Raw genomic sequence first — 24,511 nt, forward strand, 5'->3', positions numbered from 1 at the left:
AGCTGCTGAGGGGTCTGGGGCACAAGTCTTATGAGGAGTGGCTGAGGGAACTGGGGTTGTTCAGTCTGGAGAAGAGGAGGCTGAGGGGAGACCTTATCGCTCTCTACAATTACCTGAAAGGGGGTTGCAGAGAGGTGGGTGTTGGCCTCTTCTCCCAAGTGATGAGTGACAGGACAAGAGGAAATGGTCTCAAGTTGCGCCAGGGGAGGTTTGGTCTGGCCCAGGGAGGTGGTGGAGTCACCCTCACTAGAGGTTCAGACTGGATATTAGGAAAAATTTCTTTACTGAGAGTGGTGAGACACTGGAATAAGCTGCCCAGGGAGGTGGTGGAGTCACCATCCCTGGAGGTGTTCAAGGAACGTGTGGATGTGGTATTGTGGGACATGGTTTAATGGGCATGGTGGTGGTTTTTTGGTTGATGGTTGGACTTGATGATCTTACAGGTCTTTTCGAACCTTAGTGATTCTGTGATTCTGTATGTGGGTGTCTGCACAACAGGAAAGGTAAGTTATGAGCCACAAAAAAGGGAGGAGAGGAGGCACAGGTAATCAAGAACAAGTAACAAAAATAGCAAGCAGACAAAAAAAAATCAAATCCAGAAACAATGATAAGAAAATACGTTTGAAGAAAAACGACTGCATGTTGAACTTCAGTCAGACCTATTTGTCTGAGACTATCTTGTGGGAACACTCATATGATGGGCTATTTCCAGGCCTCTCTCTAATCCAGTTGAGGTCACATTTAGTTTGCAAATTAATTCTGTTCTGGCATTTCTTATCTTTTGACTCAGCAATCATCTTTTTTAAATTCAGTCTGTTTATATTAATAAATGGCAAACAAGAAAAAAACATCTGTCATAATGAATTATGAGGCCTCTCACTAAAGATTGTCTGTGGAGTCAGAAGAGAGAATATTTTAATTCACAGCAATAAGCTTTATCACCTGAGCTTAAAGACTAGGTAGCTGCAGCAGAGGATGACCCCTCTTTTCTGGTGAACCAAAAGCACAGGCTGAGCGTGGGACACCTTCCACTCATGACAGAATACAAACAATTCACTAGCCAAGCTGACAAAAAGCCAAGACACCAGAAATTCTGTATTCTACTTTTGACTCTGAAAAGGAGTAAGATTTATTACTCACAGACTACATCCAGACTACATACCTTCTGAAAGGCAGTGCAGTCAAACAGAAGAGTTAGGACACACTACAAATCTCAGGTTTATTCCCACTTTAGTACAGATGCACCCCCAGTCTGGCTTCTGAATTACTCTCAGTCTCTTCCATCTCTCACAGAAATACACATACATACGCCACCCATTCTTCTTGTTTTCCCCAAGTAGCCCACTCAAGGTGCATGCCCATCTCTACCTTCACTCCTGTACGCAGGTGCCCTGACGCAAGCTCTAGCATTCACCCCACTGGTGCTACACAACCCTCAGAGCCGTTAAATGGAAACTGGGAGCTCAACACGTCTATGTAGAGAATGATGTTCTGCTCTCTACCACTGCCAGTGGATATTTCTTTGCTCCTCCAGACTATTTTCTCAGATGCTAAGTGTGCAGCACTCCTTCTAGATAAAAATTGTTACATTAATTTTAAATTAATTACTATTTATCAAAATTACTGTTCAAAAGGTTTACAGCCTTAGCTGTTTCCAAACCTGTACATCTTTTCTAGGCATCCATACCTGTAATGGTACCCAGCCATCCATCTCTGGATATGTCTTCACAAAAATCTCCACGGTGGCACAGAAGTAACTGTTACTGGACACAGAACATCCAAACAACCTGGCACTCTACTCATGCTATTAAACCGTACATCTCAACAGCGGGCCCACTAATGAAGCTGCAATGCTTCTGATACCCCAGATAGCTCATTCAGAACAGGCTTGGCTGATTCTGTAGAGCACCACGTGTGCTTTCTTGCCCAGAGCTCCACATCCAGGCCTACCATGCAAGAGACTTCCTACGTTGTGGGAGCACCTGGAATGTGGAAAGCTTTGTGGACTGAAGCAAATTGTACTAAATATGTGCAAATAGCCATTTTCAGAGCTTAAGATTACACCAAGTCTTGGTGGTGAAAAGTCAGACTGAAAAAGATATCTTTCTAATGCCAAAAAAAAATGCACCTGTCAAATATCATATTTCTAATCCAAGACAGAAAGAGCTTGAGAGTTCACAGCAGCATTTAGGTATTGGCAAAGTCACGTCTCTCCTCCACTAATCTTGTTCTCAGCAAGACATGAATTGTTTACACTCAAACCTCATAAAGAAAGCCGTTTTGAGGTGCATGACTAAATCTGGTGATGATAACAAATTATACAGGATAAAACAGATGAGGATGAACTGTGACAAACTCAATATGGGCATGATGAGATGAAATGACATGGCAAAAGGAGGACAAATGAAGTTTGGTGTAGGTATATTTAAAATGATGAAAAGGGTAAAAACCTTATGTCCCATATGTAGCCATAATGTCTGTGAACACAATTACAGCTTCCTAAATGCAATGACTGGTAATGGTCATTTCAAAAGGACCAAGAGTGAGCTCTTGAGGTCACACTCAAAGCTAAAGAGAGGCTAAAAAAGGAAGTTCCATGTGAGGAGATATTAGGAAGGCACAGAGAATGAAACAAAGAATTTCAGCTTGATATTATATAGACTAAGGTTCTTGTCTCTACCATCTTTAAACAGTGCAACAGAACTCAAAAACATCCAGAGGCAGCTAGTAAGGATGATCAAACACAGAACAGTTTTCATAGTAGGAGATACTAAGTAAGCTGGTATTCTTCAATTTGGAAGAGACAGCTCAGGAATGCATGACAGATGCTTATTGATTCTTGATTGATACTGAAAAGGAGAACAGGAATCTTCCAACAGAAGAAGTAAGGGACACCAAATTAAATTAAGAGGAAGCAGGTTCCGAATAAACAAAAAGGAAGTAGTTCCTTCAAACACAAAGATAAACGGCATAATTCCTCACCACAGGATATTGCAGGTGCTTAAAGTTTACATGAATTCAAGGGAAAACTGCACTCACTAATGGAAGAGAAGTCTATTGAAGGCTACTAAATTCACTGAAAACACATCTGGCTGAGATTGCAGTTTCAAATAATCGGAGGCTGGAAGAGTACATGGGGAGAAGCACTGTACTTGCTTACTTTGTCCTTATGCTTTTCCCCTGGCACCACTTCTGGCTATCATTAGAAGCAGGATGCTGAGCCTGATGAACCTTTAATCTGACCAAATGGGTATGTGTAAGTAAATTAAACAGTCATACAGCTTGCCACCTGGAACTTGGTCATCTATATCATTAAATTGATAGACCCCAGCTGTGAAGGTCTCTTGCAGACATTTCAATGAGTCTAATTAGCATTTCCCCATCTAATTCCCAGGCACAGTGCAAAAGTTAGTATAGGCTAGGGACTATTCCCAACAGGAAGTTCTGATTAAGCCTGTTTCAAATGGCAAGAGAGTTGCCATGGCCAGATCAACCCAAATATCACAGAACTACAGGATAAGCCCTGGTAATGTTTAGCTTACTAGGATGAATGCCAGTGTGACTGCTTTTATTACAGGTAGAGACTTCCTGTAGAATTAACAACATGCTTTTCCTTTTCTTCTAGAATATCTGTGTACAGTCGTCTCTCTTTGTGATCGTGTATCATCTGCTTGGTAATAAAAATTCTGCGAAATAAAAACACTTGCATGCCCATTCACTGAGATGGCTGTCTTGTAAACAGCATTTAACCTCATATGACTTCATGAAAAAAAATTCTAAAATGCTACTCACAATGTTAGAGCAGAGTAATCACACAAGCAAAGCAAAGCAAAACATTTTCCCCAACCCCAAAGCTTAAAATGTGCAAATAGGTGACTAAATAGTTACAAGATGAGAAAGAGAAAACTCTAATACTTCCCTATATAGCATTAGGAGACAAATATGAAAAAACTCAGTTCACATTTACATCCAGCTGGTAAAGCACCCAGTCTTGACTGCATGAAATAGGATTTAAAGGACTTCAGAAAATCCTTCTCCCACCCCAGTAAAGTATCTGTACTGATGATTAGCAAAGGTAAGGAGCCACATTTTCAGCACAGTGGCACTGACTCCACAACCATCCAAACAAACTAGGGTATTGGACACTTAATCTATAATGCAAAATGCACGTTCTTCCATTACTCCAAAAAACATTCAGACTAACAGATCTGTATATGCAGTGGCCACAGTTACATCAAGATTTGCAGCTTACTGAATTTACTGTTCTAATCTTTTGTTCAGACTGAAGCATTTCTAGCAGCATTTCTAGCAGAATCTACAGTTGACAAGTAGAAGCACTGTACTAATACACAGGAGGGTTACTAACTGTTTCTCTTCACTGTAATTTTTTAGTATTTTTAATTATAGACCTTTGAGGTCCATGACTGTCTTCTATTAATGAGTAATGGCTTCTGTTTTTCAAGTAGATTGGAAGCTTCCCCAGTACTTGAGCTGTCTTATGTGGACCGGTTTCATCACTGAGATTTATGGTACAGACATCAAAACATTAGAAAGGCTAAATAATGACTAACTTCAATTAGGATCTTAGAAAGGAAAGATTATTCCTTCTTCATTTACTTACGCTTATTTAAGAAAAGGATATTGAAGACTGTGAAATAAAAGACTACACCTGGGGACACACTGGAAGTTTATAGCCTTGTGTGTTCTGAAAGGATGGAGGATAGACAGAGGAGTATTTTATTAGGTGTGATAGGATAAGTAGAAAATGCTGAACCTCCAGGAAATCTTCTTGACACTAAGATCTATTAGGAATTTTCTTCTAAAGGAAATAGAGGAAGCCCTATTTCCTGGGATAATTCAAATTGTACTTCACAAAATAGTAAATATATACAAAGAACATCCTGCGTTTAGAAGAAAATGAAGCAGATGACAATTTTTTCTACATTTAGGCTGGACAAGCCCCAGACTCTTTCTCTCTTCTCACATGTTCACACAGGCAAAAACACAATCGAGACATACAAAAAGTAAGGATGAAAAAGGATGAAACTTTGGAAATAATTAATGACTATTATTGTGGTTTTATTCTCAAAGTTTCCCTTAGTCACATACATGTAACTTACATAGACTGCTACATCGCTCAGCTCCAGTGACATCCAGTTTTAAAATCCTCTATTTCAAGTGTGAGATGGAAGGGGAATATGCTTTATAAAGGAAAGCAACCTGTCAAGGAAAACTGCAGTTGAAGAGTCCCTCTCCAGAGCACAGACATCCTCCTACTCTGTCAGTCACAACTTGTAAGTCTTCCGAGATATCAACTCGTACTGCTATTTTGTCTATGTAACAGCATACCTTACTTGCTTCTCTGAGTTGAAACAGAAACAGGGATTTTATACTAGTATATTGAAGTTTATATACTAGTATTTTGAAGTAGCTAAGCCAGACAAGGAATTTAGGTTTCCCAGCTCTGTGAAATCACTATTATCTATCAGTGACAATCCAGTCATGTTTGCTCAGCTATAATTAACATACAAATGTGTTGGCTTTTCTATCATCACTATTCCAAATAAAATATAGATTTGTTCCATACATGCTGCCAAATTATAATGACATTTCTACGGTGTTCAGGTTCCATGTGTCCCACAAAAATGAATTCTGTGTTCCAGGTCAATTAGAGAAAGAACTATACTACAGCAAATATATCTTCTAACAAGATGACAGAAAAATGGGGGACCTAGGTAAAGAGAGTACTAGCTGAAGTGACCAAAGGAAGCAAGAGCCAGGAGATGAAAGAGAATGAATTACAGGTTTAACAAAGAAAAAAGGCATCTTAGACATTATTTGCCTGAATAACTAACAGGCTTTGGGCCAGTTTCAACTCCCAAGCAATGCACACACTTCAGGTATCAAAATAAATAATAATAATAAAATAACAATCCCATTTGCTCACATATATGCTACTCATGCCTGGGGTGGGGAAGGGATATTGAGATAACAATACCAAGGACAACTCAATTGGCCTCAGTATTTATTACCACAGTGTGCTAGTTTTGGCTGGGGTAGAGATAATTTTCTTCACAGTAGCTAGTACGGGGCTGTGTTTTGGATTTGTGCTGAAAACAGTGTTGATAATAAAGGGATGTTTTTGTTATTGCTGAGCAGTGCTTGCAAAGAGTCAAGGCCTTTTCTTCTACTCATACTGCCCTGCTGGCGAGTAGGCTGGGGGTGAACAAAAAGCTGGGGGGAGACATAGCCAGGAGAGCTGACCCCAACTGACCAAAGGGATATTCCATACCATATGATGTCATGCTCAGCAATAAACTGGGGGAAGGTTGGCTGGGGAGCGCTGCTGCTCGAGGACTGGCTGGGCATCAGTCAGTTGGTGGTAAGCAATTGTTTTCATTTGCATCACTTGTCTTTCTTGGGTTTTATTTCTCCCTCTTTGTTATTTTCCTTTTCATTCCAATTTATTATTATCATCATTATTTTATTTTACTTCAATTATTAAACTGTTCTATCTCAACCAATGAGTTTTCTCACTTCTACCCTTCCAATTCTCCTCCCCCCATCCTTAAAGCAAACTTTAAGCAAACTTAAGAGTCCATTTCTTGGTTAAGCTCATAACAGCTACCAAGCTCAAAACATTGTATGTGCCCACCCATCTGAACTGAAGCACTTAAACATTGTGCCTCAGCAAATTAAGAAGCTACAAATTACAGTATAGAAGATGACTGCTGGAGACATAAGGGTTACCTGAGAGAGACACAAAACATTTATAATTAGGTATTGAGATTTCTGAAATTATTTTTTTTTTTAATTGCTAGTGGCAACATATAACTAGTTAACTTATCTCCTCCCCAATGCTGCATTTAAGCAACACAAACAAACTGGTGCTTGAGCTAAGACTCTGCCCTTTGTTTTTGTTTGGTGGATTTTGTTTTTCTCCATTTAAAGTAAACTGATTTTTAATACTGGAGTTCAGTTACTGGAAACAGCATTGTTGTTCTTCAATAATTATTTGAATTAAGGCTAAACTGAGTAAGTGCTAAAGCCCAGGCTGAGACCTACTTCCCATAATCTTAAAACACACTCTTTCCTCACAAATCACGATGTGTAGCTTCTGATGAGACTGTCCCAAATTATTTTTGAGTGATCACTAGTAAGTAAAGATCTTTCCACTTGTATATTTCCTTTTATTTGAAGGACAGCAGACTACATTGTTAATAGTTACACTAGAAATACTTTTTTAATGGGATCTTTAAATTAACTTCTGAAGCTACCAGACAAAAAGGGGGAAAAAAAAAGGTCTAAATGTGCTGACTCAGCTTCCAGATAAGAAAAATGTAACTATCAGTGGTTGGGGCATTTCATCTCTGCCTTAAAATAAGGGCAATCAAGCAAAAAGAGTGGCAGCAACAGCTGGAACCACGTGCTTGTGTCCAAACACGATTTATCCATAAAACTTGAGGAAAGCACAGCACAGCACAGCTGCAGAGCAATTATGAAAAAAAGAAGAAAAAATCCACAAGCCCTTCAGAACTGATGAATAACGACACCACCAGGGAAATAAGATCTGTTGGTGGAGTTAGAAACATTCAAGCTTAACAACTGCTTTTTTTAGAGAATGAATCTTCGCATTATAAACGTTAGTTGCTATGGGTGCTGGTTTTAATTCTGATATTTCTTCCTTCCTGACTACTTGAATACTTCCTCCTAAAAAAAACTTCCACAATTTTAAATCTGCTTCAATTCCATTAATCCATAACAAGCTTTCTTTGAAATATGAACATAAATTCAGCAGAAATGCTCTTCTGCACTTTTTTCAGACAGTGAGCTGAAGCACAGAGCAACTATCTATGATTCAAGAAAAGACTCTTAATTCAAGGTTGCCTAATCCACATCAGCCAAAACTAGTGAAAAAGCAGTAACCAGGCAGTAATTTGGTTAGAAGCTGAAGTTTCAAGTGTAAACTATCACCACTGTTACTTTAATTCTATTAGGCAAGCTAAGAACATGCTCTTCCTTCCTCTTGTCCCTCAACACAGACTTGCCTTTGATGACCTGTGAAGAGCTACTTGTCTGAAGCCACACAAAAAGATTAGGTTGCATCATCTAGAGCGACCCAGGCTGGCATTCTGTCAGCCAAGACAGCCTTCCACAAGGCCAGTTTATTTCCCATTTTAATGCACAAGCTTTTGAACGATTTCTGGCCACTACAGAGCGTCTGTAATTAGAGCAAACTGCTTCAAGCTCCATTTCCAATACCCACTGGTGAAGAACAAGGAAAGGCTTCTCCTGGAATTTACGCTCAGAAATGTTCTATGGCTGTTGGGAGACTAACAAGGTCCTTAGGGCAACATGCCAGTTCATCAGACAAAGAGACTGAACTTCCAGCCTGAGGAAGAGGCAAATGCACCTACACTCAGCTTGGCCACTGGCAGGCAAGTCAATTCACTTGGAGTCAGATGTGTGCAGGAGACAAAATTCATGTTAACTACTGTGTAAGTACACAGAAGTATATTAATGAAAATTAACCTTTTTAAATTAGCAGTCAGTTATGCTGTAGCAAATGTTAAATTTTGCTATTGCAGTAAATGTACGTTCTTAGGAAAAAAGTGTATAAAACATTTAGTAGTTGCGATCAACACAGTAAGTTTCTATAAAAGTGCATTTGTAATGTAAAAAAGCAACAATTAAATACTATAAATACCTACACATCATCTCATCATGCATTTCGTACTGTATAAATAAACATTTACTAGTTACCCATAGAAATAAGGTAGCAGTAGACACTGCTGGAGTCCAGTGGTTATGGTTCTGTTAGACTTCATTATTAAATCTTTTCTTTAAAAAAAAAAAAAAAAGCGGTTCTAAAAGAAGCACTGATGACACCAATTAGCCTGCATAAACCCCTCCTTGTTCTTAAGCATTTCAGGAATCATTTACATAGCAAAAAGAAGAATTTTATTTGTGAAAGAGTTAAGGAAGACCTTCAGAAGAAAGCTCTACTTGGTTGGCCATATATCAAATCGTTAAACAGAAAAAATAAATAACATGGACAGAATAATTTACCTTTTCACCTTCTTCACCTTTACTACCTGCAAAGCCATGTTCACCCTGGAACACAAAACAATAAAATAAAAATCTCAAACAAACATTCTTCAAATAATTGCGTTCTTTCAAATACTTTTATTGCACAGAATTTTTATTATGGGATTAAACCAGAAGAAATGATTTGGATACTGATTGTCTCACATTCAAAAAGGTATGAAATCTCTACAAAAAAAAATGACACGGCTTTCCACAGTTTTGTCAATTAACAGTAATCAATCGTCTTTCCATTCAGCCTACGGAATCTTCTTGGCTTTAAAAATTCTGAACTATTCATTGATGCTAAACCCTGTCATTACAGCCCTGCTATTCTTCTGCAGAACCAGTTTTAACACATTTATTCCTATTAATACCTTCATTTTAATTTTTAAATATGACTAGTCAGCTGTGAAGGCCTCCAAAACCCAGAATAATTGAGAAAAATATACAGATACAATTTACTGAAAGAAAACCTCATCCAATTATCCAAGTATTAGAAAAAAAACAGGAATGAGTTTTGAAGTATTAATTCAATCTCAGCTTTATTTCAGCAGATTAAATTCTTTATTTGATGACCTTTCAATAAAAAGACCTGTTACAATGCTCTTCCAGCTCCAATTTGATAACTTTTAGCTCAGAAAAAGATCTTAATGTACAATCTTACCATGTTAATGTCTTTGTCAAATGTTCTGCAGCCTGGCTATATTATAACAAGAATAACACCTGTTTTAGATCTTTGTATACTTGTATGTTTTGTGAGACATACAGCAGACATACAGCCAAAATTCTATACTTGTAGCACAAAAACTACGTATTAAAAAAAACCCTGAACATTCTCTTTCCCCCTGAAATCATCTAGAGGAGATGGTTTGCATATCTTTGCCAAATCTCTAGAATTCAGTCTTATGATCTCAGTACAACATACATGACTTTTACAGGTCTGAAGATGAAGAGACTGGAAAATCTCCAGAGTAAAATATATGGTATTTTCTAAATTACTTTCAAAAAATTAGAATGAGCAATGTCTAAACATTCTTTCACTCTTCAGAGTGTCATTTCCTTATATAGATGTCTAAGGTTTAAGTAAGGTTAACTAGAACAGCTGGCTACAACTTGCAAAATTTCTAGCAGCATTTTGTCAAATCTTTCAACTGATATAGCATTGTGTACTTCACATCTAGGAATTAAATTCAAAGCTTTAGAGATGTGCGGTGTATAGATTATCAAATAGTTCTGGACTTTTCATCAACTACCTACAGTGGCTGCTTTTTGTTTGCTGTCTTTTGGCTGGGGTGGCTCATGCAATCAACAGCTTAGGGGTCAATTTTAGAAGCATGCCCAAGACCAAGCATGCAAAACGGGATCTAGTGAAATAACTTTCCATATGTCCTCAGCTAAAAATGAGTGGTTAATAACTGAAATTATTTCTGAATTTATGCAACTTCTGTTCTGCTCATCTAGTTTCCCTTTCTCACGAAAGGTTGGACCAGAAGATCTTTTGAGGTCCCTTCCGACTTGGGTTGTTCTACGATTCCCATTCTTCTCCAACTGTTGGACATACAACACAGCTAACACCTATTCACTTTTGACAAATTCCTAAAAGCAAAGTGTTTTCTTCATTTAGCTTTCCCATTTGTGAGATTGCATAGCCTGTCTTTACTCAATTCCAAATTAGTTATATAAAAATTATTCTTAGATAGAGTCAAAATTTCTCTGGTTGTAGCTTGTGTCCATTGCCTTTTGTTGTACACCTCCGACAAGAGTCTGGCTCTGGCTTCTCTGTACCCTCCCAGTACTTACAGACAGGAATGAGTCTGCACGCCACCCTCCACCTTCCCCCTTTCCAAACCATCTCATCTTAAGGCTGAACAAGCCCAGTTCCCTCAGCCTCCCCTTGTACCTCATGGGCTCCAAGCCCCTGGCCACCTTGGTGGGCGTCCACTGGGCTCGCCCCAGTGAGCTGCTCTCTCTCCTCTCCTGGGAAGCCCCAAACTGGACACAGAACTCCAGATGCGGTCTCACAAGCACCAAACAATCACTCCTCCTGACCTGCTAGCCGTGCTCTTAGCAAGGCAGCCCAAGATGCAGTTGGCCTTCTCCACCAGGAGGGCATCCACCAGGACCCCCAAACTCCTTTTCTGTTAAGCCTAGCAATTTGGCAGCTAGCCTTTACTGTTGTATGAGGCTATTCCTTCTCAGAGGTAGGACCTCATGCTTGCCTTCGCTTAACTTCTTAAGTTCTGCATTAGCCCATTTCTCCAGCATGTTGAGGTCCCATTGAATATCATCCTTGCCCTACCTTCCAGTGCACTGACTGCTTCCCCACATTTGAGAACATCTGTGAACTTGCTGAAAATCCCATCATCCAGGTTATTAATGAAGACACTAAATAATACTAGCTCCAGTATCACCTCATGGGGGATGACACTAGTTACTAGGCAGTAGTTGGACTGCGTATCAGTTATTCCACCTTTAAGCCCAACAATCCAACCAATCTTCCACCCATCTCATTGTCCATTTATCCAGTCCATATCTTACAGATTTCTCTACAATGATATGACTGGAGACTGTGCCAAAAGCCTTGCTGAAGTCAAGGTATACAACATCCACTGCTCTCCCCTAATCCACACAGTCATCTTATCAGAGTAGGCAATCAGGTTGGTCAGGCATGATTTGTCCTTTGTGAATCCATACTAGCTCTTCCCAGTCACCTTCTAGTCCTTCATGTGTTTAGAAATGCCTTCCACAATTTGTTATATAATTTTTTCAGGGACAGAGGTGAGACTGTAGTTCCCTGGATCTTTCCTGAAAATGAATGTGATATTTGCCTGTCTCCAATCATCAGAAACCTCCCCTAGTCGTCGCAATCTTTTGCTAATGACAGAGGGCAGCCTTGCAGTGACATCAGCCAGCTCCCTCAGCACCCTTGGATGCATCGTGTTTGGTATCCTACAAATGTCCAATTAGCTTAAGTGCTCCTTAATACTCTTTTCCCCTTCAGTGGGTAATGGCTCATTCTAACACACTCTGTTAGGAGGCTCAAGTACCTGGGAGGCCTGAGGGCAAACTCTATTAGTGAAAACCAAGGCAAAAAAGGCATTGGGTACTCTCGACCTTTTCCATGTCCCCCACCCCATTAAGCAGTGGGTCAACATTTTCTTCAGCCTTGTTTTTGCTATGGATGCACTTAACAGAAGCCCTTCACGCTGCCCTTCAAATCCCTCATTAGTTTCAATTCGAGATGAGTTTTTGGTTTCCTAACTCCATCGCCACATGCTCTGGCAATGTTTCTGTATTCCTGCTGGGTAGCTCACCCCTGCTTCCACTGTTTACTTTCTTTTTGTGTCTGAGCTCAGTCATGAGCTCCCTCTTCATCCATGCTGGCCTTCTGCCATGCTTGCTCAACCTGCTGCCCATCAGAATGAACTGTTCTTGGGCTTTTAGGAAGCTGTCCTTGAAGATCAGCTGGCCTCCTTAGGACAGTCTCGATTGATCCTTGGCCTCCTTTTTGCCAGACTCAACAAACTTAGCTCCTTGAAACTCTCCTCAAAGGTCTTGTTTCCTAGGCCCCTGAACATACACTAGCTCCCTGCTGGACCCTCTCTGGTTTCTCCACATCTCTTGAAGAAGTGAGGGTGGAAGACCCCCCAAACATGACACAGCACACCAAATGCAGAACCACCAAGGAAAGGGGGGAAAATACTTTCCCCTGATCTGCCAGCTGCAGTTTTACTAACGTAGTCCAATAAGTGGTTCACCTTATTCCCAATAGGAGAACACTGTTAGCTTATACCCAGCCTCATGTCCACATCCAGGTCCTTTTCAGCAATGCTGCTGCTCAACCACTCAGTTCTCTGCCTGTACCAATGTATGGGGTGATTAACTAATTCCTTCTTTTTCAGAAATACAGCCTGAATGTCCAGATTTTTTGCACTTATTTGAATTTAAAAAAATTATTTCCAATTAGCGAAAATAAGAAATAGGGTCAACAGAAAGCGTAGAGAAAAAAGTTTAGGTAACTCCCACTTGACAGCATTAAAAATATAACAATATTAGCCACTGGTAAGTTATTTCAAAGAATTCTCATGTTGCAGAAATAAAAACTTTAAAGTTGCAAAGTAACACATTTATGACTGACAAATTCTCCTTTCTGTGGCAGAATTCTCTTATTAAGTTAGGCAAAACATTTCACACAAGTTTTTTCATGGACAGTCACTGACTACTTGTCTTGATACTCACTGCAGGACTGATGATCTGATTTTCAGTGTTTTAAATACGTCTGCAGTACAAGTCAATGAGATCCTGGCTTTGAACATATAAATTGATAGATTGTGTTAAGCATGTTGTAAAACTCAGTGCTGGCTACCTCATCTGTAGAAAATAGATTCCTTCCTTCCCTTTGTGCTATATTACAGGAAGTATCTGCCCTAAAGATACACAGATCAACCCTTTGCATCAAGGTCATCCTGCAGAACACTTTATTGAGATTTTAATATAAACAAAATAATGGGGTTTTTTTTGTGTAGTCCTTTAATTTGTGGAAGCAGCAGAGTGATTTCCCCTACAATTTTCTAAAAGAAATTGGCTGGACAGATGCATTTGACATTAAGATCTCATTCCAAATACTTAAGGTTAAACACAGCTACAATCAACAGAAAACAAATTCTGACCGTGAAAAGAGTCAGGCAACTTTAACAAATATTAACAGCAAGGTCTATAATACAGATGCCTCTTTTTGGAACTTTTGGCCTTCCTACAATATTCCACCTCTGGAAAGGAGCAAAAGATTAAAATGGAAGAGCAGAAGAAGCAGTGCCGCCCCTCATCTCATTTTGCTGAGATTACGAGACTCTCAAATTTCAACTGTTTGAATCTTCTATCTTGTGGCTGGAAAGACCTGCACGGTTCTGGGACTTAGGCGACTACTCTTAATGCAAGATAATACTCATAGGCAGGTTTGTGCCACTGCACGTCACGTCCTTTTTCTTTTGAATGAGAAGTTGACAGTAAAGTTCTTATGTCACATTGCACAACTCGGCAACTGGATATGTAATTCAAATCCAATTTATGTAGATACTGAACAGCTTGCAAAAATGATGTTGAGAGTGAAAATACATAAAATGAGACTGTTTTATTATTTTTTTTTTTACCTTGGAACCAGTAAGACCAGGTATGCCAGGAGCACCTACTAAGCCAGTTTCCCCCTGAAACAAAATGTACATAGCCATGATTTTACAGACCTAACTCATCACTGAGCTAAATTAAGAGAAAACAACATCTGGACATGTATTGCTTCTCATTCCTTTTCTACAGAACAGTTGAATTGATTTCTAAAGGTTGTTGGTTGACTTAAAATACATTTCACTTTCAAAATATTAAGCAATTAACAATTACAGGTTCTCTAACTATGGAGCAGATACAGCTGTAGATTGCTTCAGACAACTGGACAAGAAAAAAGATTAGAGAGTTTGGATCACGTGAAAATTTTTCTCAAGTTTTATTTCAGGCCCTGATTCAGAAAAAGTACTTCAGAAGACACTTGCATTCTACCCAAGTACCTAAAATCCCAACAAGGGTGCCACAGCTTCCACTCTCTCCCTCATCCCTACCAGGTGCTTGAGCCCACAGGGATCTACACTTAAACCATTATGTCCCACAGAAAGGTGTACATACACAGCAGACTGCTGGTTTCTAGGCTCTGCTCAGTCAAAGGGGACTTTCAGATCTTTTCCCCATCTCTAGGGGAGTGCCAACCTACTCAGCAGGAGGAAATGCAAGTCTTGATCCTGTGCGACCAGGCAGACAAAAATCCATTTCTCCTACTTCCTAAGCGAATGTTCTGTATATGTTGTTAAATTACTGCCTCTACCCCATGTTTTAAAAGAGCAAAATAAGTCAGCTGTACAGTTGCCTGTTAGTCACCTCCTGTCCCCTCAAATTACTTTCTCCTTGCATTGCCCATGAAAATTAAGAATCTGATTTGGGTTTGTAAATTCTATTCAAGAAACTGGATGCTTAAAAGTTATGCTCAGCAACTAAGCATAAGTACAAACAAGCACCATATTCATCAAAAATGTTTTTAAAAAGTAACTATCCAAGCTGAGTAACATGGTAAACTACATCTTCAAAATCTGAATAAGGACTAGCTGAGCAAAACAAAAAATAAAATAAATAAAAAAAATTCAACAGCTCTGAGTTGAAAGCTACAGACAATTCAATTCTGTGTTTAATATTGGGCTTTCCAAAGAAGAGGTATAGTTACAAACCTAGTAATATCTCATTTAGAATTAAAATATAAAATATTGCAGCTGTTTCCTTTTACATTCCTTCTTAGCAAAGCTTGTTAAACAATTACAGACCTAGTAAGAACACGGCTCTGGCACTCAAGGCTATGAACCAACCTCCATTTACAGATTCATGAAATATGCCACTGTTGAAGTACATTAATTTTGATCTCAATAAATCTAAAGTTACTGAGCTAAGTTCTGTTAGAAGAATTCATCTGTGCTCATAAGACTTCAAGTGGGAGCTTAAAGACTTATTAAAGGAATCTAAAATCAAATGCTTTCTCCATTCCATTCATGGGTCTTAATTCCTTGACAGAAGTTTGCCCTAGTAAGTTGCATGCCATCCAGTTCCGTTTTCTAGCCAAGTCAGAATTCAGCAACAAAAGAAAGTTTTGAAAGTTCCAAGCCAAGCAGAAGACAAATGCCTCACAGATACAAAAAAAGAACAGAGACAAAGGAAAAACTCCAATCGCTTTTAACAACAGAAAGAGACAATAAAAGAACAATTACTCATCAAAATGATACAAGTAATTAAGCAAACAAATACAAAGCACTCATGACATACAACAATTAAAATACAGCTTAAAATAGCTTGTTAAAATGGCATTTTTCTAACTCCATTCATGGCACAGTTTCCAATATCTTCCTTCCAGCTCCCCTCTGTAAAAATAGATGCTAACGTGCTGGGGAAAAATTCTAATTAATCATTACAAATAATCCTTAGTCCTTCATTTTCTCAAGATTTACAATGTGAATTCAGAAAACTTCTTCATAGTCTAATAGTTACCAGATAATATTTCATCTTCTCTGCTATATTGGATCACTGTAAACTACAAAAAAACCCAACACATTCACTGTTCTTTTGTGGAGACAAGCCAGAGATGTTTTGCCTTGGACTGTTTAATCAGTGCAACAGTGCAACTACAAATGGATTATCCCTTCAACACAACAATGCAAAATAAACCTCCTACATCAATACTTATTCTCATTAAATCTAAAATGTTTAATGTCGTGGTTGCTTTAACTATTTTGGAAAGGTGCAGTGTATTTATAATCAGGGTTCTTAATGTATTTATCATTTATTGTTTTTGCCGTTTGTAATTGCACTGCAACACCCTATAAAATTAAGGATTCAGTTTATACCTAAAGGTTTTCAAGATAGAGTAAGATGCTTGGTATGTGTGTACTTCTCTACTTTCTTAGAATGCATTTACATTAATATGTATACCTTGACTTCCACATTTAGCTATTTTTCTCCCTAAATAAGAGATTTTTATATTAAAAAAGTTTTAAGAAAAAGAGGGACTATCGTAACATACAAGTATGTGAACCTTATTAAGTGCATTGGTTACTTGTATTACCAAACATTACAGTGCCAAAAATGAATTAGGTATCACATTAAAAAAAAATCATTTAAAAAAAAAAAAACAAACCCCAAAATGACAAAACCCAAGAAGCAGTCAGATGCTTCTCCGTCCTCAATATGAAGAACAAACATTTTTCCTTTTATTTTTAAATTTACTGGGGCACTGCCAGGAGTTTGATTTACAGACTAGACTTGGTACTCCAGGGTTACTAGCAAGGAAACTCATCTTAATAGAAGTAAAATCAGCACGGTCAAACACTACTTACTGTTTTGATAATTTATGGGTATGTGCCTTCCATTACCCTGAGTATACCAGACCCTTGGAATAATCTAATAGCCCAGTGTTTTAAAATGAGGACAACTATTTTTAGCATTGCAGAAATGGAGCGGAATGTTCAACAACGTACTGTCAGAGGGCTCGGCAGCGTCCTCCCCATGGAGCACGTACTGAGCCAGTCCAGAGCCACCAGCGGGGGCAGAGCCTCTCCTTTAACAAATAAAAATCCCACACCAATTATACTCCATTATATGACACCTTCCTTAGCCTCCTGGAATGTTTCCTTGTTTCTTTAAACAGGCTCTTGTTAATGGTTAGGATCACCTGATAGAATATTAATTACATAAAAATGCATTCAGCTGATATTTACTAAGACTCACCCTGTGAATCTCCTGGATTAGTTATGTCAGGAAGTTTCTGCTAAATATTATGACCTTTTGGTTTCACTGCACCTACTGATCCTTTTGTTCCCACTTGGTTACTGCTGAACTACCAGTACTCAGAACTTGCTGGGCCTCAAAGGCCCTAATCAGTGCTACCCACAATGCAAACTTGACCCATGTGAGCAAGCATAAGATGCACCCTTAAAATAACCTAATGAAGAAAGGGCTTGGGACAGGTAAACAATTTGTTTCCTTTGCTCTGTCCTGCTTCCACAGCAGCCCCAACAGAGCAGGTGCACCACGGTTCAACCAAGGGGGTGAGGGCTGGTCAGAGGACTTTTGTGTCCTAGTGATCAGGGCTCCCGTGGTTTTTTTATGCACCTGCTCAAGAGAAGGGCAAATGAGAACAGCCCTACTTGAATGACATAATCTGAGCTCAGAAGGCATCATTTTTTCCTCATTCCTAATCCTTCCTGATACCTATCTTCGGGACAAGTCTGACTTGCTTATCTGCTCAGGCACCTATAAGTTAATACACTCCAGATGAGATGACGCTCGAAAATTTAGGTTTCAGTGCTTTGTATGCAAACTAATGAATCAGCAGCCAGAGGCAGTGCAGAGCTTCAGAGAACATGGTCACAGGGCTCCTTACTCCAGACTGCACTCTCTTTAGTTGGCATTGTTTCCTATTTTGCTATTAGCGTGTCTTAAAAAGCAAGCAACTCCCACAATTTCTATATTCAAATACATAAAAGACACATATTTTACAAATAAATGGCATGAGTTAAAAGTCTGTTTCTGTATTTTGCTCCCACAAAGTATTTTCATTCAACATGGGAAGTCAGAGAAGTTGTTCTGAAAAACCTGAGAAAAAGGATCACTCCATTTATTTTCATGCATAACTATAGGCCTGCATATTGTCTTTTTTTCTTCAGAAAACTGATAACAAACTGACTGAAGCTTTTATAATAGATGTCAAGGAGTGGTTTTTATACCATCAACAAAAGTATCAGCAGAAGCAGAGAGGCTGCTGTCAGTAGGTGTTCTTGCTACTTTTGGCAAATTCAAGCGGTATTCACCACTACCACGCGTCCTTGAAGAAGTGACAACTGCTGTCTTCTTGACCTTCTTCATCAAGAAGTGACTCCTTGGCCCAGAAGGCACCCTTCAGGTCACCACTGAAATGCCACCAATTTCAAACAGAATAGAACTGGACTGCAAGAAACTAAACAGCAAATAGAGAAGAAAAATGAAGGCAGAATATATTACCAGCACATAACAGGGCCTCTGGTAGTTTGCGTTTAGTTCCCAGTTGTGTTGCAGAGTTGTGTATAACCTACAACAGGTGATTTACACCTCTTTCTCCCCCTCTCCCTCCTACAATATTTTTTAAGAGGAAACTCCTTAGCATCTGTGGAGCCCTCAGAGGCTGTAATGACGGAGCTTTACAAGCAAGGGGAAAGTTCTAGGCAGTGCGGAAGAGCAGTGGAACAGGACAGCTTTTCCTCATTTTGTCTCACTGTGTCCTGAAGGGCTTTTACAATTTTTTGTTTCTGTGCTTTGCAGACTGCATCAAATGACCCAACTAACAACTTTTTTAATGGCCCACCACCCAGCTACATTGCTTAGTAAGACGAGTAAGAAGCACACTATACTTTACTACTGATATAAGTGGGTAATGTTAAAAATACTATTTTTTTTACATTGTTATTTAAAAATGCAGTGCAGACATGAATTGAATATGGGCTTGAAAACAATCCAGTTCAGTTGACCTACACCACCATACAGAGAGCATAAAGAAAATGCAAATGAAAACAATGAGAAAACTTCCTGTAGAGTACTGATAATAAGCAAACAGGTTTCTGGCTAAAAAAAGGTTCTCAAAGATTCTTAACCTCTTATGGATGAACAGTTTGGAAAATTAAGCCTAGCCAGTTGGATATTTCTATCATCTGAAGCAACGCAGTAGAAAAAATTCTAAAGTGATCTTATACTCATGGACAACTGGTAGATTTTTGTAGCTATGTTTTTTCCCCTACAGTAGATCTGTCAAAAGAAAAATTTCTTGACTTACACACCATCTATTGATTTATTGTTAACCCAGCCATAACATGGCATTAAAGCAAATCTAAGTTTCAACAGAACTGGAAATTCATCTAATCGGCCTTGCTAAAATTATACTGAAATGTAATAATGTAAAGTATCAGTTAAAGAGCATTCTCCAATATTAATGAATTGCTGAAGTCTTTTCAAAATAATAAAATATATTATGGCTATTATACTCACCATAATAACTGGAGCCCCAAGTTTATATTATGAAGGTAAACAGCATAGGTCAACCTCTTAGATGTCAGAGGCCATTCTTTACTGAAGGAATTATTATTATTATCATCACCATCATCATCCACTTCCACAATCTGAAGATTATGGTACAAGTGTCAGTTTACACTAACAAAGATCTGTCCCACTATTAAGTCTAATGTCTAAGCATACAAAAAAGCAGTAGCAAAACTAAGGACTTAAGATGAATTAAAAATAAATAGACAGCATGTAGACTGGAATTTCTAATCTAGGAACTAACTCAGATCAGTACTTTTTCTGAAACACCATATCATTGCTGTGCTTGTATAGCTGCAAACCTCCTATTAGCTATTGATAAGTAAAGCAGTTAAAGATACAGTTTCCGTGTCTCCATTTACACTTGGAAGTTTAAGACTTTTGCAAGAAATATACCTCTTCACTTCAAAAACAATGCCTTTTGACATTTGATGTATTTTGGAGATGGGCTAGTATTTGTATGAAGAGGATACACCAGCCACGTATCTAGGACTCCAACAGACAGTTCCCCACCCGTGAATCCAGGATCAGCCAATCTAGTGTCAGCACAGGCGTCCTGGGAACTGCTCCCTAAAGGTAAGTCTCCAGGTGTACCCCATTACTATCAATTCTGAGCAGCTTTGTAGGGAACAGTGGCACCTCAGCCTAGCAAAGTTGTAACTTTTCCTTTCAGTCCCTTTTCTTAAGCTCTTTCAGGCTTATTAGTCTACTCCATATCCTATGTCTGGGATGCCTGACAGAAAGAAGCTAGTCTGCTATCCAAGGGACAGAGGCTCTCTGCTTGAGATTTTAATCATCCTCTCACTAAACCCTAGTGTTTATTTAGAGAATCAACATTACTCTGACAGCCATTTCTCCGGCTGCATTCCTTTCTCATTCTTCTGACGTTAAGCAGAAGTACTGCCAGTACACTATATTCTACAGGGTGATATTTCTTCTGACTATTTCACAACACTGGCATTATAACCCTGTCACTACTAAGAGCCACACATTTTTGTTAGCAGTTCCTGAAGTCTCACCTTCTTCCACCTCATAGATTTGATACCGGAAAAGAAAAATGCTCAGACTAAAGTATGAAGAAATTGTGGGGGGGTGGGAGGTGGGGAAGACAAACTGGCCATAGGCACTGTTACATTCCACATCCTACTGACTAAGGCTCCGAGAGTCCACATTAATCAAAGATGATTTGTAAGAGCATCCTGATACTCTGCTATTTCCACTGCTGGTTTTGCCAGCAGAGTTGCTATCACAACAGTGACTAACAAATGCCACAAATATCATAGTTTCTTCCACTCACAGTTATTAAAACAAAACAAAATCCCCAAAGTGTAATTAAATAAACAGACCATCACTGAGACAATCTCTTTCCAATTATGCAGAGTACTGTTACGTAGCTTACAACAAAATAAATAACAAATAGCATTGTACGCTATTTATTCTCAACTGTTAAGTAATTTCCCACCTTCGCTCTTCCCTCACAGCCTTGGGTGCATCTCTATCAATACTGTATGCTCCTCTGGGCAGGGAATTTCTTTCACTCCAGGCTTGTGCTACACTGTACAAGAAAGTGCCAAGACCTTCTCATGTTCGGGGAAGACACAGGAACACAATGTGTAACAGCTATACCCCAGCAGGCTGGCATTCTCCTTCCATGCCTACTCTTTGAGGGAATTTTCATTCTAACAAATGGACAGCTAAATAAAGATTTCTTGAGATCTTATTGTCAATAGCTATAAAGAAAAAGTTGTACCTCTTACACATGTAAAGGTAACAGGTTACAACTATTAAAGAAACTTAACTATGGATTAATTTCTCCCATTTAGTGCCTTTCTTACTACAAACTACAATGATGCTATCTTCAGAAGAACTGCCACATACAACAAAAAGGCAGCATAGTGAAAGGGGTGTTAATTCTGAAGAAAAAGCATCAGCTGAGTAGCTTCTCAGTATCTGTGAAAAAAAATAAATTAAATCTGGCTTGTGTGAGGTACTTGTTAAATACAAATCAAACACCTGTCAACCAGCTGGGCTGCATGTGTCACTGCTGAGCCATCTGCAGAAACACACCCCATGCCAGTTGCTTTACTTAGCGTGGCCTGGGAACAAGAATCCATTAGACAGAAAGTCAACAGTGGAATTAGCAGCACTTTTTCTTTTAGTGCCCTTCCACTTACTTGTTTGACTTCTTCTGTTTCTATTTTTGGGAGCCTCATGCCAGAGCAACCGTGCTGACTGCTGATTAGAGAAGACTTGGCCCAGCCTCAGTGTGTCACATTGATTTAATCAATTCAGACTTGAAACATGCAGTATGACTCTTAGGTGTTGATAAATACTGTCTAGCAGTGGGAATTAAAAGAAAAAAATAATCCTGTTTTTCAATACCTATGAATGATTTTACTATATGAAAAAAAAGCAGGTTTTTTGTCCAACAACTTGGTAACTACAAATGAAAAAAAGCAATTTACACTGTGATTTCTAAGTTTTTTTTGGGGAAGAATTAAAAATTCACATTAAAAATTCACATCTTAGCTGGATTTATTTAAATAATTATACAACTAATATAGTTCACCCACCAAAAAAAGGGCAGAGAAGAGTTAATAGTTAGTATGTCACAAGTCACAGTAGCCAACAGTATTATCTTTAGCGTCTGTACAATTTGTACTACATATACATTCTTTATTACATGAGGCTAACAATTTTTTTTTTTAAATTTCATGCACTGCTTGTACTAGAAGTTGTTATCCACGGAGAAAATACTGTGAGAGAAAATACTGCTATATATAAATTAAATAAACTGCAGTAATGTAAGTTACTAATTTTTAAATTATCCTAACATAGATCAATGATTCATCAGGTCTGAAATCTAGTATTTGGTGAAGTTCAATAACTAATTCCTCAAAAGAAAACAAACAAAACTAAGCAAAACGTGTCAGACAAGCTGTACAATGCTGCAGTACAGTGAGAAAGTTCCTTTCTCTCCGATTAGTCCATCTCCTGCAACACACTGTTGCCAACTTTTACAACACCAAGTCTTGCATAACGGGTATTTTTCTTAAAGCTCTACTTTCTGATGAGATGTGAAAAGCTCATGATATTAGTTTCAAAACCTGCAGTCTCTAGCCTGCAAAACTGACGGAGAAAAAAACAAAAATAATAATAATAAAAAAAAATCCATGTGCCACAAACCTCACAGAGAGAACCCAATAAATATAATTTAAGAACAACTGAAGAAAAATCCTCAAGCCTCCCCCCACCCTTTCAAAGTCCGTAAGGTCCTGACTGAGGCTTTTCAAACATAGTTAAGAATCCCAGAGCCAGGCAGGCTCACAGCTGGAGTATTCATGGATCTCTGATTAAGGAACAAAGAGCTGCATTTAACAACTACATTATTTAACAACCGCATTATTTTTTACTTCCACGTTACATAACACGCTAACAAAAGCCTGTCCTGCATGGCAGCGTGCCACCCTCAGCTTTGCTCCCAGCAGCCCAGACCCCTATAAAATGGATGGTGACCTCTGGTTTCTGTGGCCACACCTCACATCACAATAGTGGCCGCTGCACGCCGGGCCCTCGTGACTGGCCGCGTTCTGCTGGTTATTAGAGTTTCACTGCAAATACCAGAGGGTATACCCTTCCACCCCCACTCTTATCTCACCAGTGTCACTTGCCTGCAAGTAGCCCATGGTTTTGATGCCGAGCAATACAAGCATTAGCATCTGGCTCCCAAAACACATTTGCACTTTTGTTCTTCTGAGACGTACTAATCTGATTTTGAGAAAAACCACAAGAGGACAGAAGACAATGCCATGACTTTCCTCAAATAGGTTAGCTGACAGACTGAAGCTTAATTTTTTTCTTTTCCTCAAAAAGAAATGATTCTTTAATTAAAAATGAAGCCTCTGCTCACCAACAGTACACAATCTACAGCGGTCACTAGCACCATTCCCTCGAGAATGGAAGTAACACCCAAGAAGTGTCACTGCACACAAAATAATTCAATTACATGGAGCTTTCCATGGAGAACCGAACTGAACTGCTGTCGTTTAGCTTTAGGAATTGAAAAACCAGGGAGCTCAACAGTTCCTGGAGTTGTGAACTGCAAAAATCACCTAATAAGGCAAAAATAAGTCAGCACAGCAGACAGCTCGCTGGAATCAAATTTATGATCAAAGGCTATTCAAAACACTTTGTAACGCAAAGGAGAGAGTGAGAGCAAGCAAGCAAGCACTATACATGCTGAAGCAATGAAACAAGTTTCGGAAAACATAATGGTCTGAAGTGTATTTGCCCAGTAAGATTTTTAGAAAGCATATTCATGCATCAGAAAGCTACAGAGAGCTACTATTTTCACATTCATCCATCTCAAAAACAGATATGTGCTAATTATACACAAAGATGTCACTGAAAACACAAAAAGGATACAAGAAACCCATACCAAATTTGTTGCTGTAATAGAAGTGTCCAACTGCCTCATTTCCAGTGGCCAGCAATTACCAAACTCAAGGCTTTAACGTAGTGGTAATAAAGTTTCCAACTGTAAAACCACTCTCTTTCTTTTTTGAGGCTGATCTATTTGTTTCTTTATCCATATATAAAACCTAGTTTTAAAAAAATTTGCAGTATTTCCTATTATAATGTTGTTTCAGCTTTACGTTCTTACAGCTCACAATTCTCCTACTTTGAAAAGCTTTCTGTTGTCAAATACGTTTTCCTATATTAATGATTATACTCCTTATCTCTGTTGGAGACTCCAGAGTAAAGCAGTACAAGA

General features: G+C 38.8%; 1 protein-coding gene across 1 annotated transcript in view; it reads right to left on the bottom strand.

The window, feature by feature from the left end:
- COL19A1 (collagen type XIX alpha 1 chain) overlaps positions 1 to 24,511 on the bottom strand; it is a 201,151-nt gene that overhangs the window by 120,286 nt on the left and 56,354 nt on the right. The window contains exons 10-11 of the mRNA XM_059829068.1: positions 14,238 to 14,291; positions 9,070 to 9,114 (exon numbers count right to left, since the gene is read on the bottom strand). Of these exons, the coding sequence (XP_059685051.1) occupies positions 9,070 to 9,114; positions 14,238 to 14,291 (99 nt within the window). The remainder of the gene's footprint in view (positions 1 to 9,069; positions 9,115 to 14,237; positions 14,292 to 24,511) is intronic.

This window comes from Gavia stellata, chromosome 2 (assembly GCF_030936135.1).
Source record: "Gavia stellata isolate bGavSte3 chromosome 2, bGavSte3.hap2, whole genome shotgun sequence".
Taxonomy (NCBI): Eukaryota; Metazoa; Chordata; class Aves; order Gaviiformes; family Gaviidae; genus Gavia; species Gavia stellata.